General features: G+C 36.7%; 1 protein-coding gene across 1 annotated transcript in view; it reads right to left on the bottom strand.

Annotated features, from left to right (window-relative positions):
* The window catches only part of ITGA1 (integrin subunit alpha 1), a 71,687-nt gene that overhangs the window by 36,503 nt on the left and 13,282 nt on the right, over nucleotides 1-21,902 (bottom strand). Inside the window, exons 2-6 of the mRNA XM_036402815.2 lie at nucleotides 6,751-6,871; nucleotides 4,551-4,663; nucleotides 3,540-3,628; nucleotides 3,336-3,450; nucleotides 2,544-2,671 (exon numbers count right to left, since the gene is read on the bottom strand). Coding sequence (XP_036258708.1) covers nucleotides 2,544-2,671; nucleotides 3,336-3,450; nucleotides 3,540-3,628; nucleotides 4,551-4,663; nucleotides 6,751-6,871 — 566 coding nt within the window. The remainder of the gene's footprint in view (nucleotides 1-2,543; nucleotides 2,672-3,335; nucleotides 3,451-3,539; nucleotides 3,629-4,550; nucleotides 4,664-6,750; nucleotides 6,872-21,902) is intronic.

Below are 21,902 nucleotides of genomic sequence, written 5' to 3'. Positions count from 1 at the left end.
AACTTATTCAAGTATTCTGCTTTCTTTTTTGAGAGAAATCCACAGAAAATTACTCATATGTAAATGGTTAAAAAACCTACCCCTCCATAGTAAAAAGATAATTATCTCCAAAACAGTTAAAAATATAGCAAAAAAAGGCCAAGAGAAATATCTTGATTTTGTTCCTACTTCTACTATTTCTACATAATTCCTTCTTTTTCCACTTTTTTATCATCACTTTCCATTTACTTTTTTTATCCCAAAACTCAAGATATGCATTTTAATCATCAGAATGGAGCTATAGATTATCTGGAGAAGAGAAAGAGGAAGGGAAGGAAAAAAATACCATAAACTTTGACTTTCTGCATCTGAAAATTCAGACTTTAATTTTTAAATCTGTCAAACATGGGACACTGAGCAATTTCTCTCAACTTGCTACAAGTCTAATGACCATTGTTCATTAAGGAGGTACGTGGGGAAAAAAAATCTCAAAAGCCTCTAATCAAAACACAGTTTTGAACAAGTCACACCCAATCTGCTAAGGAGGTATTCTGTAATCACCTCATTCCTTTCCTGTGCAAAACAATCTTAAGTCAGTGAAAGTCCACTGATTTCTACATACAAAGTAATAAAAAATTAAATTGGAAAAATCAATTTAAACAGATAAAAAGCAAAGTATTGTTCCTATGCTTGTCTTCTGGGCTCCCAGAGGAGAGGGAATAAATAAGTCTGCTCTGTTGTTTCTCCTGTTCCCTATTGTATAGTTATTTAAACATTTTTTCTGAGAAAGCAGACAGGGTGGGTGGGGGACAGAGTATAAACTCATTACTACCTTCAGATGCAGCAGGGTCCCTAAGCAGGGGGCTCAGAGGAGAGGAGAGAGATGAGATGTGCTCTGGGGAAGGAGGAAGATAAGAGGGACTGAGAAAATTCCACTGAGCTTTTGTCGTCCATTCCCAGTTTTTCAGCTTCTCTCCTCCTTATCCCATTCTTATCTCCCTCTCAAATGTTTCTGCTCTGTAGCAGCAAGATGCCAAAGCTGACGTCCTCAAGTGAATATGTGTACGTGTGAGAAGAGGGGTAGCTATGCCAAGCTGTGGGCACAAGGGATTTTGTAGGTGGAGAAGGGAGGCTGCTGGAGTGCAGGCCAGAGAGGGACCTATTGTGCACCAGCTGAGCCACACAGATGAGGCAGAATTCCAAAACTGAACATAACAGAGGTGTGGCATTGTAAAAATTTAGGAGTTGCTGGGTAAGGAAGAGGAGTGAGGGTGCAGTGGAGTTGATAGCCCTGCTTACCACTCCCATGAAGACCTTAGGGCAGGAGACAGTGATGATTTCCATGCAGCCAATGCCCCATACAGGGAAGTTCAGATTTAAGTATTTCAAAATGATACATGTTTGAGTAATCATCTGTTTAAGGGAACAGAAAGAATTTTTTCCTTTCTGCTGAATTTGACAAAGTGTTTTTCCTTCTTCCTCACAATATCTGAAGAAGAGTGTGTTTAAACTAACAGGATATGATTGCAACATTGAGAGTTTATAAGTTATTTTATTGGCCAGTGTTCAGTATAGACAACAGAGAACCTGGGTGGTAACTTGAAAACCTCAATTAACAGGGAAAATTATGCATAACTCTCTGCAGACAGAGATATCCTTTACATCTTCTCACAGTCTCCTTTGTGAAGGCAGGACCTCAATGTTAGGAGCTAACCCAAAGTTGCAAAACTGCCTGTAGCATATAATTTATTACAGGAGGCCCTGGAAAACCCTTGATTTTGGGAGGCAGAAAATAGAGAAAGGAAAGGAAGAAACAGTTTCTTCTGTTGCTGTCAATAAAGCTTTTTGTGTTAATATGCATCCCAGACTCAACTGTTTTCCCCTTCCCAGATTTCTTTTAGAACTGATATTTACATAATCTGTTAAGCAGCTTATGGGACATATGCCAGATCCTCAGGGGGTAATTGGCCATAGCTCCATTAATTCTGATGGAACCGCATTGATTTATAGCAGCTGGGAATTTGGCCCTCTCCACTTATTATATAAATGCAGCTTCTGCCATTAATAACATGCAGCTAAACAGCCACTCGTTAATTAGGATCTCAAGGTTTAAAAGCTGCATGCCCAATGTTCCACAGTACTAAGAATGCTGCTCCAAAAAGCTTACAATCAAAAGCTGTCCAAACCACGCATGTGTGCTTCAGAAGAGCAGAAATGACCTTTGTGCAATGAAGTACAAAGGAAGACAAGAGGGGGCTGTGGAGAGGAAGGAAGTGGGAAAGGACAGTGTTCAAGCAGTCTCACTTAATGCACTTAACTTTTGTCTCTAGGTTAGAAAGTTGGTTTCTCCAGACTGCCTGAGCACTCTGGGGGGAGGGATAGTCTTTCTGACATTGCTGCTTGATGGCTGAGTACTGACTTAGTTGTGGTTTCAGCTATTTTGCTTTAGTATCCTGCTGGTCTAAGTTCTTGGAATTGAAGAGGTCCATAGATGACACTATTATACCATTTCCTGTAAATTGTTTTTTCTTCTCAAATTAACCATAAAATATCTACCATATTACCTGTGTTTGCTGAGGACCTATATCCATGTTTCTCAGGAGGCTGTTCAGAAAGCCTGTGACACTCTCCCATGGATAAATGCTGTTGGACCCATCAAGGACTATGACAATGTCCAACTGGGTTTTACACTCTGCAATACAAATTGCCACATAAGAATTGACAGTAACAAGGATCAGACTTATCTCACAGCTCCAGCTGTGACTTCTGTCATTAGTAACAAATGTATATCGTTCTGCAGTGTGGCTGAACTGACATGTTTGATGACAACTATCATTCTGCAACTTCTGCATTGTATTTCACATGCCTTGTGTTCCCTCTGTAAGGAAGGAGTTTTCTTGGAAGCAAAAATTTAAGAAAGGAAGATCACATAACTGGAGCATTTACCAGTGACCCCCTACTTTAGTCAATGTCAATCTATTCCTCTACAATTTTTTCAAAGGACCAGGTCTTTAAGATTTTTATGCATATTACTAAATTGGGTTTGTATTAGGTCTCAGTATGCCGTCATTATTTAAAAGGAGTCTTTTGGCCATAAGTTAAAAACATAAGCAACTATTTTTAGCAATTGTGTTTGGATGTTACATAGCAGTGTAATGATTGTTTATACTGAGACAAATTCCAAAAGTGGGAAGAATTTAGGTTATATACAGACAATGAAAACATTTACTTAACTTGGTAATGCTGGTAGCTAAGTTAAGCAGTTCATTTTTTTCAGTATGCCTATGTGTATACATTTGTCTTGTTTGGCACTCTTTATTTTTGGACACACGGGAAAATTCCTGCAGCATGCATACCTTGCACAGACGGAGCAATGGCCCCAACGGTTTCAAAAGTGGAGCTGACATTAGAACAAACTCCAGTTGTGTAATGCAAACGTCCACATTTGTAAGCATAAAGTGGTCCACATGCCTTTAAAAAATGAAAAAGGGTGAAATGTTTTTGTTATGATATCCGAGAAAAAACCAGACTTTTAAAATTAGCAAAAAGTCCTTTCTTACCAGAAACCCTCCTTTTGGGTTAGTCACTAAGGTTGTTCCAAGAGTCATGTTTTCTTTTACTTCCACGACATTAGGAACTGAAGTAGAAGCTATAAATAGATTAAAATGTTAAGTATTTGGGAACATGAAAACAAAATGCTAAATTATATATCCCCTAGTAAGGAGCTTCCAGCTTCTAAAATAAAACCCAGACTGACACTGGTTTCATCAAATATTTTAGCACCCTTCCCCCTCCTTCTTCAACTGCAATAATCAAGAAAAATTTCTGAGACTGGCTTTTATCCCAGAAAATTTGTCTGGGTTGCTGTCTCAAATAGTTTTCTTGAACCGCAAGAAAAGGAAAAAAAGTAAAAATAACAGCACAATGAAAACAAGATACTACTATGCACAGAGTTTTGTTAAATAGGAAAAAAAAATTAATTTTTACTATGCATCACTATGAGTAAATAGCTTTGCAACTTGTTACTGTTATGTAACTATTTGTTACTATTATGTTGCATTACTGACATTTAAATTTTCAAGGAACACAAGGAGATGAAAAGTATCACAACATGTATATTTAGTGAAGTTCATATTAGACAGGAATTTTCTTCCAGTCTACATCAGGTATCTCTTGCCTTGACCATGAAAATTATTAATATTCACCTTTGGCATATTAAGATACATCAGACTAGTTACATCTTCATCAAAAGCTTACTGATGACATTATAAAGGCTCTTGGCTTCAGAGAGCTTTGGAAAGGGTAATCCATGAAATTATGATCCAAGACCTTCCTGGCTCAATGGCCAGGCCTGCCAACCACAGTCAATTAATGTCAGTCATAATAAAGTTTTGGTAACACAACCACATACCCATTCTAAAAGTATGAGCATGTTTTCCACAGTATAGTGAGAAGCCTTAAAATAGAATTATTTTTAATGCTACAAACACAACCTCCTTCACATTTAGCTCTGGAGCCCCAAGTGAATTTTCACTAGGAAGGCTGTGACACAGCTTTATTTCCTTTCATACCTGGTAAGTTCAGTTTTGTACAGGGTGATGGGCTGTCCCTTCCTACAGGGCATTTGTAGACATCGCCTGTTCTTTTCTCAGGTTGGCCAACTAGTGGTGAACCAATAAGTACCCTGCAAATTAAATAAGTTACCTGAAATGTCTTCTTTCTAACAAGGCACAAAAGTGAGCAAATAAAACCTACAGAGAGAGGACAGCTGCAGCAAGCTCTACACTAGCAGTATAGGATGGAGAAAAAGAAAAGTATCTATTATACCAGTCCAGATGCAAGAGAAATAAAAAGGATATGAAAAGGAAATGTGCCTATAAACCAAATTACAGCATAGAATAACACTTTTAAAAATTCCAGAGAAAATAAAAGCAATATAGGTGGCTAGACAACAAGTCTTAAAAGTAATACAGAAGGAAAGATATGCTTTATTTAATATGTTCTAGATCTTCACAAGATCTTTGATGAAAACCTATTTTCCATGCTCGGAGACCAAATGCCAAAGGAGAGTCTCACAAGCACACAGAGGAAGAATTTAGTCTTATGTAATGTGGAGCAGCATTGTAAAAGAGATGTTCTTCCCTATCATTAATAAAGCAAAGGGTTATTAAAAGAAATTTCAAAACTGTAAAATGCAGAGAAGCTGAAGGCGCCTGACATCCCCTGGCAGATGATCAATGGTCATCAAGTTCATGCCCGTGTGTGTTCCTTTCTCAGAAAGAAAGAGCCCCATGAAGAGTGTTATGTGGTCTGAAAGGCTATTTCATTTTGTCTTTTGGCATGAGGAATTCCACAAATTATTGAGAAAAAGCTGCAGTCAGGTTCAGAGACTCTTTGCTGCTGGAAAGCTCTATCGGTGCCCTATAGGTTGCAGCAGAAAAATCCTCAAGGCTGTTTTATTTTCTGCTCTAAATACTGATATGCTGAAAGCTTGACAATTTACAGGAGCTCTGAATTTCAATTTCAGAGATTTCCAGATCTAGCACACTACTTTAAATCGCTGTCTGGCTACTGGTAGATCCCATATTTCCAGCTCATATTATTGTTTGCTTTTGAAAGTTTTCAGGACTGCTTACAACAATACAGCTTACTTAGCAAAATCCCAGCTCCTCAAATGGATTCCATTTCCTGAAGGGCTAAATTAGCTCACAGAGGTCATTATTCTTATTCTCTCATGACCCTCATACAAAAGTGTATTTAAACATCCTACAATTGCAGTCAAAAACTAGCACATTCAAAAGCAGGCTCTGTGGTTTTATTTCTCTGAGCCCTGTGTTGCAGTGGTGATCAGACTTTCAGAGTCTGGCAGACCCAGCACTTGCAGTGGTGATTGCTCACCACAGAACAGTCTGGCCTGTCTGTCACACAGCCTCACGCTGCCTGTCATTCCTGCACGCCTTCAGGAGTCCCTGCATTTACCAAGAATTGTCAAAAAAGCTCTGGGAAAACCAGAGCCAGCTGCAAAGAATAGAGAAGAGATAGAGATCTCTTCCCCAAACCTTTTACCATGTAATTGTTATTTCAGTCCTCCTGCCCAGTCGTCAGCCTCTGGGGTTTAACAAGGGAAAAGCATAGGCAGGTGTTTATCCAATGACCAAGAAGCAATGATATGAGTGAGCATGCCAAAATACAGCTTCTACTTAGAACAACAGGAAGGAAAAGAGAGGTTAAGATAAAGGCTCCAGGTCCCCAGTGCAAATATATTACCAGTTGCAAGACATAGCCCTCCAAAAGGGAAGGCAGAGGGAGTACTGTACTAATTAATATTTTGACAGGTAAATCTTCCAACCAACAGAGTTAAAAAATTCAGTTTAGACAACCCCTGACAGAAAACTTCAGAAAAAAAAAACTTAATGCAGAAGTAATTTCATTTTAAATACATTAACAGAAGGAAAAGGTAAAGATTTCATTTGGTGAATGGAAAAAACAGAGCTCAGGCAAAACACAGTGCTTTCTCAGTTCCATCAATGAGGGAATCTACCCATTTTGTGAAGTAATTTATGTCTCTGAGGAGATAATTTGAGGTATACATGTGGATCTTTTTGTCTCCCAATCTTTCCAGATTTCCTAAGGGCTCTGCATAAGTTTAAGAAATATGTCTGACAGAATCTGACCCTAACTTGAAAATAAAAGTACAGCACCTGAGTCACTGAATACCTGATAATTTCAAGTGTTTGGGTAAAAAAAAAAAAGAAAAGAAAAAGAGCTTACCATTTCCCTTCCTCATTTTCATACTGTTGGACTGTGTACCCAAACATGTCTTCCAGAGGCCCACTGAAGGTCAGTGCATTTTTCACATCAACATTTGAAGTGCAAACAAGGTGAAAGAAAGCTTTAAAAACAAAGTATTTAAAAAAATTAGTATATAGCAGTACAAATAAACCCAAATACTTCTAAGAAACCAACATGCAATTATGACTTAATGAAAGGTACAAGACGTTGAAAGTGGCATTTGGGGCACACGTATCTCAGCTTGTAAGAGATTTAAAACATATTTCTTCATACATAGGTACATAACTAAATTCAGAGTTGTTAGCAACTGGACTTCTGTACTCCAAACATATCTTTCAAACTCCCATCACCCATTTTAAAATCAATTCCAACTGCAGGAAGTAAAACATTACCACCTTTAAGAATAAATAACTTTTTAGTTATTGATTTAGTTTAGTTTAGTTATTCTTTTAGCTCCATTCATTTCTAAAGCAAGAATTTAATAGAAAATGTTCCCTCATTGAATTAGGGATTAATAATTAGTTCTAAAGGTTACTTAAATTGAGAAATAACTAATTTTTAACAGAAAATTTTTGAAGAAAAACCACATAGGAAAAGAATGTGGAAAAATTTATGTATTTAATTTTAATCTATATTAGAGAAAAAGAAGTATATGGTTTTCTCTTAATTCCTGTAAACCATTTATATTTCGAAAGGAATAAAATTAATTTTCTATGCAATCTTTTGCTGATCTCCATAGTACCTATACATGATTATTTGCAGAACTCTGATAATTGTGCATTTAGGAAAAGTTGCTATACAATGGTGATCTTGGACTATGAAGAGATCAATCAAAAGAGTGAATGTTTCTTCTGACTTATTTCCCATACCCTAAGGTTCAGTGATCAACACCAAGGAATATACTGCAAAAGTTTGACTGCATAGCAAGTTTCAGAAAAATTTGAGATATAGGGTAAAAATCCAGCTTGAAGTGATACCTATAATTGCAAGGCCCATTAAGAAGCGAAACCCACTATTTGTATATAAAAATAAGGCTATTTATCTCTTCTGTATTCACTATTTCTTATAGTGCTCTCTTCCATCTTTGTCCTGTAAATCAGTTTCAATAGTAACTACTGACTCTGCTGCTGCAGAGCTGTATATTTAATTCACAAGAGTCAAAAATTAGGTGAATTTGTAGAACATTAAAATTGCTTAAAACCACAAATATACACAAATTTAATTTAACTTTCAAGAAGCATTTCATGAGCATTTGCTGATACTTAACAGCTACATAAAAACACCCAAATACCCAATACTTGCTGCAAATTAAAACATCTAAATAATTTCCAGTTGCTAAACCACATCTGTGTTATTCACTATTGAGCTGACAAAATTCTCATGGAAGGCTTGTTACTATAATTAAGCTCCCAAGTGGTCAATGCTAATCTGTCTCTCTCAGCATCTTATTTCCTGCTTAATGCAGTAAAATTATCACAGAAGACCATTTGTCATTTAGTAAGTATTTCCAGTTTCACTGGACAGCAAAAAAAGGAAAAGTTTAATTTGTGTTATTTTAGTTTTTCTTCCTCCAGTCAGAGTCAGGAAATATAAAGAAGTGAAAAAAAAAACTAAAACAGAGATTTGCTCTTCTGAAAATATTCACTGCAAATGATAAGAAAAAATTAATCATTGACAGCCTGATGGGAAATAATTAATTGGAAAATAATTTTGTTTCCCTTAAACATTTACGTTTAAAGAAATTCTGCTGTGCCTGTTCATATGCAATAGGCACTTTCCTTCCCTATTCTCAATCATTCCAGTATAATTAAAATGAACAAACCAAATTTTTAGGAATTCAATCAAGTTATCATTAATTCAAGTCTTCTTTTGTTAAGTTTCAGTAAAAACTGAAATTTACTACCAAAAGAGTAATACCAATTCCTATTATTACTTTTCAAACCATATAAGGGATTGCAACTGTGTCATTTACACTCACAATCTACCTCCTAGACAATGAAACAGTACTAATGAGTCACCTGCTAAAGCAACTACGTTCATTATTTAGTTCAAGAAGAAATGTAGAAGCAAAATATATCCATGTCAGCTTCTCTCTTAATGATCTCCAGAGGTCCGTTCACTTTAAGAAGGACAGAACACCCTTCTAGAGGTCTTTAGAGGTATGCTCTTCCCCTTTCTCACCTTATGATGGTGTTCAACACATATCATGATATGAAATAACAAAGGCCACAAATTCCAGGCCTTTAGAATTTGATGTCTCCTGAAGCAGCCAAAGGTTACATGGGCACCCTGTACTCTGTTCACTTCACCATGATATCCTCCACCATCATTTTATCATCTGCTGATAGATGAGGAGTTTCATCACAGTGATGTAGTATTGACAACTATGGATTTTTACTCTGTAGTCATTACAGGAATTTTTGGTCTTGAAGTTTCCTGAATTGGTTCTGTAACATTGACAAATCTCTTAATTTTAATGCATGTGTTTCTAATCCTCATAACAGCTGAAAATATGAAATGCTAGTAAGTAGACGAGTAAAAAATGCCAGCTATTTACTACCAACCACCCTAATCCTCATGCTTATGAGTAAGGTCAAATTAGAATCAACAATAATAAAGCTTTGTTTTAAAAAAATAAAGCTAGATGAACCAAAAGAAGCTAGATGGGCCAGACTGGTCAGAAATAAAACTGAGGTGGTGGCTCCACACAGCAGAACAAACCTGTAGACCTTGTTGGCAGCCTTGTTTAGCCTTGGAGGCTAAATGTAATGAGCTTAATGGGAATCTGAATAACTCAATGGAAGACAAAACCACTGCAGCTTACAACCCACATAGAATGCACATCTGGTTCAGGAAATCCCTTTAGCTGGAGATACTTGGAAACTGGAAGAGGGACATAACATATGACTGCGTGGTTACTTTTTGTCTGTAGCTATCTGCTTACATGTACTCCTGCGGACATGATACTGGACAAAACGTGATCTTGATGGCTGTGCTCTTACTCTCTCATCTTTGCCTTCTATCTTAGCCAGAAACCAGATGCTTTGAAGTTGGCATATTTTAATATGCAAATGTACTGCATGGCCTTCTTTGTACTCTATGTGCTTTGAAACATTACAAGCATAATGTTTTTGCATTAAAGTAAGGGTCATGATAAACAGTGTAAAATTAACTTACAAATAATTAATGTATTTAAAGGTAGCTTGCTGCATTTTCCACAGATCCTGCAAAAGAAATCTTACAAGCCAAAGAGATGTTCAAATCTGCAGATGGTAAATAGAGAAGTGGAGTTTACGGTGACCTACATTACACATCTAGCTAACAATAATCTACTGATTTATGGCAACTTGGCTTTCATGCTTTACTTGATTTTTTAGTAGAGAAAACACTGTACAGAGTAGCTAATGATTCAGAACATATAAAAACATTACTGATTGTGCCCGTGAAAATTATATTATTAATAATATCTAGCTTGAACTCTTTCAAACTTCCAGTTTCTGTCTAAGATGGCATGCATTCTTTACTGTTTCTAGCTAACTTGTGTATGTATTAAGAAGAGTATTGGCAGAAGCACTGGAAAAAGGAGAACTACAGGGAAGTTGTAGAGGATTCTCATCAGAACTGTGGGAATTAAGGCGTAAAAAAAATTCATAAGGTACATAATATTTGACTTAATCACAAATAATGTAGGTAAATTGAGATTTTGAACTATTTAAAGTTGTGTTATCAGAATGACTGGGAACAGACCAAAACTGACTGACACAGCTCAGAAATGCAAAGTATAAAAGTTTCTCAAAGGTTAAAACTGAAGTTCCAGTTTCATCTTCATGTTCTGCAAGAAATGAGGCACTGCAGGAAAACCTGGGACAATGTCCCTCTCACTACTGACTTACACTGAGCGGAACATGAGCTGATACGTGTGCCATTCTTTGCTTAGCACAGCTTGTACCTATACATGAAAAGTTAACACTCAGTCACCAAGACGACAACACAAATATTATTTCTATTACAAACCTGGAGTAGTAGCTCATACTTGTCCAGTAGCCACTAATAAATTCTTTTCTGTTTTATTTAATGAGTTCTTTTAACTAAACGTTTGTGCTGTCCGGATAGTTACTCTGCCTCCAAACCATGCAAAACCAGATTTTTCTGGGACTTGTTCACAAGCATATTGCCTGGCTGGCCGCTCTAACCTTACAAACACAGAATTGGCACCCTTATTTTCCTAAAAAGATGGATATAATCATAAGCCAAACTGTAGAACAAAGCCTAACACCTGGTTCTTTACTGATGAAAAATAGATCACCACAAATCACCTCCAATAAATGGCACCATGAAGACCAACTTAGACAAGAGAAGAGAATAAATTGAATTAGGATATTTTAACTGTATGGTTTGTAGCAAATAACAACTGCATCCTCTATAAATAGAGACAACACCAAGAAATACAAATGTTTTCTTTCAAAAACAGGAAAGGATGAATTTACACTTAGCATTGGACAAGGCTAACACATTGGCTGTGCACTACTTCTCCCTGCCAGCATGTGGTTAAAAAGTTTTTTTTTTGCTTCACTTCACACTTACTGCTATAGCACTTGTTTTTATTCTTTCATCTGCATTTTGCAGGAGACTGAAACAAAGCAGCTCTAGGTGCACCAAGGAGCACACCAAAATAAGTATAAATGTTTTTCATAAGCATGCTCACTTGGAAAACATTGGGAAATTATAAAAAAAAAAGTTAAGAAAACAAGACTTTCTCCATCTTGGAATATAAGAGAGAATGCAGAAATTTAAGCTGAAGAATAAAATAAGATTAAAGTGTTTTATGGAGTTCTCATATCGTTAGATATCTTGGAAAATAAATGAAAAGAAAAATTGTCTTAATGTTTGTTCAGCATGTACTACAATCAGTGGTGTTGTAAAGATATTTTAAGAACTTGCAAATAGAACAAGTGCACAATACAGCAACAGGGAAGTGTGCATGTGATCACAGTGTACTGAAAGCTAGGTGTTATTAGGAAAGATGTCCTAATTGTAAGACAGTAACTGACTGTCTTCAAAAATGTTTTACATTGATGTTGCAAAGACTACCTGCCTCATCATCTTAGAAAACCTTTGAAACAAATCAGCATAAAAGGATGCAGGTGGGGTGCTGGTAAGTGTGCCTCACTGAGGGAAGCATAACTGTGGCCTCCCACAAAAGCTTATTTTCAAAATGGTGACAGACAGTATCATGCTCTGCAATTTGAAAACTCTTACACTTGAGGAAATTGATACCACTGTGTGTGGCACCTGCAAGGCTGAGCTGCAGCTCTCAGCTAGCTGCAATCAAGCCAGCTGCAGAGAACAAACTGTGTCCTCCAGTACACACTGAGCACTGAGCCTCAGGAAATAAAACCTCCTCAAATTTGGATCCCTTAGCTGCACCAACACAACCCTGTGCACTTGGGTCAGGGCTGGGCTGCACCTGGCTGGTAGCAAGGTAGATTAAACATGTTTCTACTTGCAAAGTGATAACTACAGAAATGCTGTTTTTAAAATCATTACTCAAACATGTGAAGGTGGATTATTTGCTGGACCAGGAAATCTACACACTTTATTTTTTGCTTCACTTGTGATAATGTCACTGCAGAATTACACAGCCTTTTCCTATGAAAAAGAGATTTAGCCACTGACATGACAAGTGGAAGAAAATACGTCAGCATTGTACAATTGCTGTCTGTGAGTTCAGGGGCCACAGTGCTCTGGTCTTACTGTGGATGGCCAAGAAGGCTGAGGCAGGAGCTCTTGTTGCATTCAGATCTGCCTGGCTAAATATCAACATGTTTCAAATAAAGCTGTATATATATAAAAAAAGAATCAACTTCAGACACTTTTTCAGTAGTACTTAAATTGAGCCTTTTATTTTTCAGGGCTACAAAAGACCTTTTGTATGGTTTTGCCTCTGGCATTTTTTCTTTAATCTTTAACCTTTGAAGAGCAAAAGACTGACTTTCTGGAAAGAGACTGAATAATTAATAAAACACTTCTTATTAAAAGTAGATAAATACCACAGAAGACCAAGAAATATATATTTGAAAGTAATTCCAGATGCAGTAGCCAAATGCTTTTCAAAACCAATTAAATGCTTTGTACAACCCATTAAATAAAGCTCTCTTTACTGGTTTTGTACTAAGTATTTTGTGCTGGAAAATAGCTTTATAATGGAGTATCAAGTCTGAAAATATACTGAATCAATGCTTTGTAATGCAGTACCAAATGAATAACACAATGCAACAGGCAAAACTTTTGGAAATATAATGGGAGAGATCAAGAATATGTCTGCTACTCAATTAGCAGTAATCACAAGAAAACTATTTTGTGCAAAATTTGGAAAGTGGCCCTCTCATCATCACAATCCTTAGCACTCTGCAGTTTCTCACAAAAGAAAGAAAAAAGCCTTAGAAATATGCAGTCGCATACAAAGGACTTTATGAGGTCTGCTTCTCAATTTGTGCAGATCTACAAAGTCTTTGCAAATTTAGCAGCTTGATGGAAGTGAAACAACTCCTACAAAATGTTTTATCTTGTTTCCAATCATTTCCAGTCCATCTTTTGGATGTAGTTTTTCCATCAACACTTAACTCCACACAAGTCCCTACAATTTTTGTATTCCCACAATGTCCGTATGTCCATCCTCCTTTGCTATCAAAGACCATTCCTCATGAGCCCCCCACAGGAACTTTCAACTCCTACCATACAGCTTTATGTGCAAGCCCCATATTCCAGGCAGAAACCATAGCTAAAATGAACACGTATGTTGTTTTCTGAAATAAAACCCATCAGTAAGAATAGGACACTTAATTTGGCTTTCTACGACCCCTTGTTGAGTTACGATGAATCCCAGCTTTTCTAGTTCTGTAAGCTTTCCATTATGTAGCCTTCTTGAAACCAGCATGGTAGGTCAAGTATGCCTTGTGCTGCAGGAAACACAAGATACCAAGTCTCAAAGTCACTTCTTCCACAGTCATTTTTCATTTGACTTCACACTGCCAGTTAGGCTGTTTTTCCACACAAGCATACTTTATGTATTACAGGTCAATTTTGTTGCTCTTAGCCTAAAAAAACCCCACCTAAGTAGATCCAATATGAACCTTACTGTTTCTTTTAAACAAGTATGATGGTAATTGAGTATCAAGTGTGCTATTTTTCATATCATGTGAAATAGTTAATGAATATTTCTAAGTTTTCATTTAATGTTTCCTACAAAATTAAATTCTGTGACACTTGCTTAATGAGAGGAAGAAAAACTAATTTTTTTTTCATTCTTAAGCAAATAGCTGCCATACCTTTTCCATCTTACCAAATCATATATATAACGTCACTTTGAACAATAGTTCCTCTAACTTTCTGCCTATGATTCAATCCACAGATGTACTGGCTTGTGCAATAGGTAGCACAAACGATTGAGAAGGTAAACCGATCACTGTCTGGTTAAAAAAATGATATGACCATCCTTACATAGTGCCAATTTATTATGGCAGCAATTGGTTGTAATTGTTGTAAATGTATCTTTGAATCACAGGTGCATTTTTTAATACAGAGTTTTTGAAACTGAATTTACTTCGGAGATGACAAAAACACATGCAAGGCTGTAGAATTATTTCAAGAAATTTCAAGGCAGAAAGTGAAATATGTGTTCAACAGTACGCGTCATTTGTGATTCAACGGAGGTTTATTTTGAGAAGATGGAGACTGGTGACTTTCACCATCATGCAACATGGCCTACATCTTTCACAATTTTAGTATGCTAATATAGGGACTAAGGAAAAAGAAAGTCCTGAATACTCATGACACTGGTGAATCCTTTGATTTGAGGAAATCACTACTTGTCAGTGTTCAAATGTGAATTGAAAATGACATTGTCTACATATTTTTAAGTTTCTTTTGAATGCATGCCTTACTCGTTTTTTTTTCCCTAGCACCATGCAAGTTATCTTTGAAAAAAAAACGTCAAAACTGAAAAAAAATTGCTAAACTCTGCAGGCAAATCAATGCACTTCTGAAGGTAGATATATTGCCACCATGCTGTTACTTACATATAAAAAAAGCTAAATAGACTTAAAGAGAATGTGAACCATTGCACCAGAAAGGGCTCCCAAACAAGTTACTCTGTTTGATAAACCTATGCTTCACCAGTCTACTCCATCAAATTTAAAACCAGCTATCTATAAAATGGCCCAGGACAGAAATTCCTTTCAAACTTTGTGGGAAATATGATAATCTGAGAACTGATGCAAGAAATAATGTCTAACTGAAAACTCATGTAACTATCTCCTTGCCAGGACTGCTCCTTTCTCTCCCTGATAAGGGACCTCTCAAGATTACTCCTTGAGGAATTGAAAGACTCCTTGCAGAAGCACATTCTCAGTAAGTGATTAACAGCATGCTAAACTCTGATATCCCAGCTAAGTGCTACAGAGGATTGATTGTGCACGTACAATCCTTTGGACATAAGCATTGACAAGTCTAGAACCAGGAGAGGATCTAGCTGGACCTGGATTGATTCCTCTCTGAGAGGAGTTTAGAAAGCAAGGGAGTCTTTTCTGAACCTGATGACAGAACAGCAAAGTCTCCCTGACAGATTTATCTGTCTTTGCCCTCTACGCTGTTAGTCAAGTGTACTTTGCCATCAAACCTTGTTAAATCACCATCACATTTAACACTGAAGTTTGTCAACCCACTGTTTTATATCAATAACATATCTTGGAGCTTCATTCCTATGAGTGAACTATATCACTCCATTTGTGACATGGATGAAGAAAAATTATTTTTTTACCTACCTGACTTGATTCCTTTACCCTTTCATTTCCTCCCCCAGTTGTTTTCAGATTTTTTCAGGTAATTTTTCTCAAAGTCTTAAGCTAGTAAAACTTTTTCCATTCCTTTACTTCACAATGACTACTAACTCCTGTCTTTCATTGCCTTAGGCTCAGCATAATCATGGGCTTGCTCCCAGTCAAATCACTCAAAGCTTCAGGAGGAGAAGAAATCCTCCAAAAGGAAGTGCAAATACTGTGATATGACCCTTTCACATTCAGCTGCTGGAGCATCAAATCTAAGCCAGTTTTTACATAGTACAACAAAAACATAGATTATCTCTAGAAAATGCATCAATATCAATTTCACAGTGATCCAATTTCTTTTGGAGTACAATGGAAGGGAAAAGATGGAAGCTTATAAATACCTAGTTTTTCCTTTAGTCTTAAAAAATTTTGCTATGCAGTGATTTGGGGGGAAAAAATTCAAGAAGAAAGCTCGACCAAGCAAAAATGACAGAGACAAATGGGTCAAAGACAAACTTCAAAATTAAATCTCCAACATGTATATTAGAAGAAAAAATCAACTTGCAAAGTATAGTCAAGATGTCTAGAGACAACTTACCTATTCTTTTCCATAATGAAACAGCTCTCATAATTTTCATTACACAACAGTTCATTTTTAGCTGAACCATGTACAGAGAGATACCTGAAAACTCTGAAAGTTTAAAGTACTTCCTAGCACTATGACTTTATTTTTCAGACAAACATTACATAAAGCTAACAGGTTCCAAAAAAACCATAAATCAAAACAATATTCACTGAACTGAATTCCATTTAAAAGACACAGGGAAATACTACAACAGTCTAACACAGAAAACACCTTTACTTATGTTAAAGTAAATATATAAAGTATTATATAAAGTAAATTATATAAATTATAAATTTATAATTTATAATAAATTATAAATTTTATAATTATAAATTATACAAAGTATTATATAAAGTAATATATATAAAGTATTTATATTTAATTATTTTTATAATTCTTTCAACTTTACCACAAGTAAAGTTGAAAGAATTAAAAAAAGAATTAAATAATTGTATGTGCAGCTTTTTGAGAGAAGAACTGGAAAATAAGGGATAAACCTACTGCTGCTAAAGGAAAATTTTGAAGTTTAAAAATTCTTGACATAGAGCTTGCACTGAAAATATGAACCATCATCTGAATAATTCCTTTTTTCTATTGCCTATGTTAATTTTTTGTGATCCATCAAATGCACTGTCGATAATATCGTTCAAAATTTATTTTGTTTAAGACTTTTTCTCCTGTTGGTAACCAAAAAATTGGTACAGTGAGAATATAGTTGATAAGAGATTGCTACAGGCAATAATGGAAAATAAGTCACATATTTGTTGAAATGCTGGAACTTCTCCATGAATGGTCCCCAGATGCCAGTGCTGTCACACTAGGTCAGATGGAAATGACTCTCCAACTGCACAGAACTGAAATGCCCGCAGGGAGAACCAGCCTGTCCTGCATAAGCATGAGGGAGCAGGCACTGTCTGTTTGCACAGATCAGGTCTGACCTGGTCATTGCAAAATCCTGAGCCTGTTCCAAGCATGTGCCAGCACGAGTGATCACAGTAGTGACTTTCTATTACAACATACAGAGCACTCCTTGTTTGAAATCTATGACTTTTCACTGCTAAAAGAGAAGATAATCCTCAGCCAGTTTGTTTCCTTAGTCATCCCTACCTATGAATTAACTGTGACAAGAAATCTTTTACTGTACTGGACAATTTAAAGAACATTGCTCTGTGATAACATAAAGTTTACACTTGGAATCAAGAAATCCAAGCAGATAAGAATGTGGAACTGCAAATTACCACAGTGATCATTAAATCAAATTTTCCATGGACTTAACCATAAAAATAGCTGCCTTATCTAGTGAAGGCTACACAAAACCACACACATATCATGAAAAACACTGCACCCTAAGAAAAAAAAGTTTACTCATTTGGTCAAAGAAGACCAAAAGAACATGTGGTATTGCATTAGTCAATTCATACGTCTGCTGCAGAAGGTATTTTGCAGCTTAGCTGATCTTATGGTCCAAGATAATCACAAGGACTTTCACATCTTGATGTGTCATATGATAGTAGCTCATCTTCAGTCTACCTGTTGAGGTGAGCATAATTTACAGGAACAGATAAAACTGAACTTTCTGTAAATGGATTCCTATACCAGTAAGCCAGAAGTGGCATACAGTGTTCATCTATGACCATGAGAAAAAAAGACAAAACCAAAACGCCAACTTTCCATCAGTATCACTCTTGAAATAAGAACAGAAGATGCACCTCTAGCAAGAAACTTATTCCCTGAAATAATTATGAGGGATATCTGTGGAAGAGAATATGGTCAAGATTGGTGACTATTTCATTGTCATTTCACAGTGCAGTTGGAAAACAAAGCAATTTTAAAAACTGCAGCAAAATTTTATGGGCTTTTAATATTCTTCTTTTATGTGGTATATTTTTATGGTCAAGATAATATTTCTTTATGTGAAAAGCTAATGAGTTCTCCAAAAGTCACTTCATCATATATTATCGATACTGACTGGCAATGTACTGAAAACTTTAGCATAATATGCATCACAAACAATATCCACTAATTTTTAAAGACTCTGGCACTCAAGTATCAGTAACGGCATGAACATCTCTTTTGTTGTATCATTGCTGTAGGGATAAACCAGTTGAAAGCACTGCAAAATTAATCTTAGGTCTTTTTACTGCAAATGTTCATTTTTTATTCGCCAATAAACAATTCAGGGAAATTTGGAACCAGCCATGAAGAGACTATAAAAGGAAGGTTTGTTTCCCCCAAAAAAATTAGAGTTGGATTCTAGAGGTAGAAAAACATCCTGTTTTTTAGATGCAGTTTAAGATAGAGTTTTCTACATGAATTACTGGCACTAATAACTTTCATTTCCCACCCACAGGACTGAAGTACACCCATGATTTTAAAGATATCTATCTGGACCAGGCCTATTCTGAAAGTATCCTCGTGATACCAGGAGTTCCACAAAGGACCTGCAACTCTTTCTTTCAAACATCTCCATCACCCTCACAGAACTACCATACAAGTTTAATAGTGAAGAAATCGTCCAAGCTGAATCGAAGTTTACAAAACTAAGATCAGTTTTGGGGTCATTTAAAAGTGACTCAGTCTTCTAAAGGGAATGGGATCTGCAAGTCTTACAAAAAGGACCTCCTAAAAAGGTACAAATGAACCTTGTGCCACCAACTTATATCCCACAACACTACTGTTGCATGTATGTGCCACCTTACCACAGATTTAACATCAGTCTAACGCAAGTAGCACCTCAACTATAGTTTCAGCAGCAGAGTCTGGCAGATCACTTCCAGCTTTTCCTTCCTGCCCAGCTATGAGGCAGCACAGCAGTTCTGATGCTGAGGTCTTTTTGTTCTTTTTGGTCTACAGCCCTTTGGATACCACAGTTACTTTTTTATGGGATACCACAGTTGCTTTTGTAAGAAACAGACTTTACCAAGCTGTGCTGATAGATACAGAGGACCAACTCATAGCTGCTCACTTAAGAATTACTGGAGAAAACATGCTTTCTAAAGGAAACACGCTTAATGATCGCTGACTTCAGTCTAATGCCTGTTTAAAAATAAAACACCCAAAAAATATTTTTTTATAGCCTTTACAGCTCCTGGCAGACATCTAACTGACAGAGATGGAAAGGAAAGTACTCATTAAGCCCTCCTCAGGTACATAACCTAAGCATTTTTGCATCATTAGCTCAAACAGCTAATGCCTGTCTCACAGGAGGTCAGTGCTGTAGTGAAATCTGGTGCGATTACTGAGATGCAGTGCGAACATATGTGCTAAGAATTGAACAGATATAAACAGGGCAACACAACGCTCTGATGAAATAAAACCAGCAAGTGCTCTGCTTCTGTTCCAAGCATGGGTACAGGACAGATGAACTGATTCCTATCTGTTACTGTTAACTATATCACATTTCTCAGGGTAAACAAATTCCATAAAAAAGGGACCTTTTGCTCTGATTTTTTCTGACTGGAAGACTGTTCCAACTTCTCATTTTTTCAGTAGTAGGAACGTTCTGCTCTCTAACATACATTTATTTCTTGCCAGTCCTTATGTCAAAATAAAAGTGCTTAAAGTAGGGAAACAAAATAGTTTTAAAAATGTTCTAGAAATAAGCAAAAAAGCTCAAATTCAAATTACGACTGCCTAAAGCCCTAAGCATTTTTTCAGTGACAATTTTCACACTCTTTCCAAAAAACCCCACATCACTTATAAATTTCTATTACCTATTTAGAAAAGAAAGACCAGTCTTCAAAATTATGAAAGGCTGGACTCACAGTTGTCAGCATTAATTTTGTTTTTTCTAAACACTCATCTTTGTTCATAACAAAATACTTTATCTCATAAGAGCAATAAACAGGACCATGCAAATCTACACTTGGATAAAACAAATGCAGACAGCTTGAAACAATTTAGGCGGTCATAATTTACCAAGAACACAATGCTTGAATGTGTACTAATAGAGTTTTAACAACTGATTTCTGGGGTTTTCTTGAGAAAAGGTTTAAAAGCCTGTCATTTGACTGATTTGACTTGCCAGATTTTTTATCTCAGCTGAAGTGACCTGAAAACTGTTAAAAACCACCAAAAAACCTTGTTACATATGGTTTCACCTGTCTTTCTCTTTTTCTTCTCACAAGGTGCCCTCTCAGAAAGCCTGTAAGGTTTATTTCAATCACCTCCTCTTGGTGTGAGTTTTTTTTAATGTCTGACTAGAAATTTTTCCTTTGCTTATCACACAGACTGCCAACACAACACAGTGAGGTGTTTGTTTCACAAAGCAGTATTTTTGAAAAAGAAGGTGGTTTTCAGACAGGTATGAAAGGAAAACAAAGACAGTCTTTCACGAACCTCAGATACAGCAGTAGCAGGGTGGCCAGAAATTACTCCACAGTGAGAGGATTAGCAAGGTCTCAGTATCTCTAGAGTCTGTCTCAGGCTCAAAGCTCCTCTCCCTCAGACACACACACAGAGCTTAATCATCAGCTGGCATCTTACCCTCAGCCTAGCATGAGTTGTTAGAACTGAGTTCAGACATTTCAAACATTCACTGTGTCTCCCTTTGGGGAAGAAGTCACATACCCAAAACAGCATCCCATGTTTTCCATTAAACCACAGCTTTTCATCTTTCCTCACAGCTCTGGAACTTGGAACAGCTCTCTCAGGAGACAGCTGCTCTTTTTCTGCCTCTCACTGCTGCTGTCCCAGTAGCTCCTACATACAGCTTTGCAGTGAGGGCAGCCAGTGTCCCAGGAGACTTGACTGTCCTGGCAGAGCCCCAGTGTTCACCCAGCACTGTTTCTGCAAAGTCCATTTCAGCTTCTCTTAGACAACAGAAATTTCCACACAGGGGAGGAATAAATTATATGGGATACATCAGTTCTCTTTACCAAATGTGAGTGGTCTTATGGTACCTGTTTGGGCAAGATAAACAAAGGCAATGAATTAACTTCTCTCACACCTTAACTAAACTATTTATCTAAAACACTTGAACAATGCAGGTCAAAGTAAAGGCAATTTTCTTCAGCAAAACCTGCTGTAGCTTTCAGGGCTTCAGAAACCATTAAAGGAAATGAGCATGAGCATTTAAAAACTCTCAGACTTCCTGAATTTATCACTTGCTACCAAGTTCCTGCTACAGTAAACAAATCTTCCAGTCTTGAAGATAATGATCAACAGTGCATCCTGAGCCAATCCTGCAGCTATCAAAGCAACAAGTTGAGAGTCAAGTTAGCTGTTTCTCTTACTGAACACACACACACACATCTTCACATACAAACCCTTTCAGTAAAACCTGTGCTAGAAGTATTTGTTCTAATCAAACAAAAAGTACTGTGTGGGAAAGAATCTGCCCATCTTCAAAAGCAGATTTGCTGGTAGACATCAGGTCCAAAAATTTTTCAAAATCTTTTTGAAAAATGGAACACTATTCAGGGCTTTTTTTCTGAAAAACTACAGATAGAAATGTTTTTGGTAAGAACAGTTATAGTTTTCAATTATTTTCCTTTCACATTCAGACCAGAAATCTGAAAATTGCCTCCCTCATCCCTTCAGACATCGTGCTTGAGCCAGCTGTGATTTAGGTATCTCAGACAAGATATAAGAATATCTATTTGCTCAATGTGGAAGTTGTACTTATTAATGACAGCAAAGTGACCACCTTTAGCTAGTGTTAGCTAGCACCTTCGCCTTGT

The sequence above is a fragment of the Molothrus ater genome, chromosome Z, assembly GCF_012460135.2.
Source record: "Molothrus ater isolate BHLD 08-10-18 breed brown headed cowbird chromosome Z, BPBGC_Mater_1.1, whole genome shotgun sequence".
Lineage (NCBI taxonomy): Eukaryota > Metazoa > Chordata > Aves > Passeriformes > Icteridae > Molothrus > Molothrus ater.
The sequence above is the reverse complement of the archived record's forward strand: the minus strand, read 5'-3'. Positions and strand labels throughout refer to the sequence as shown.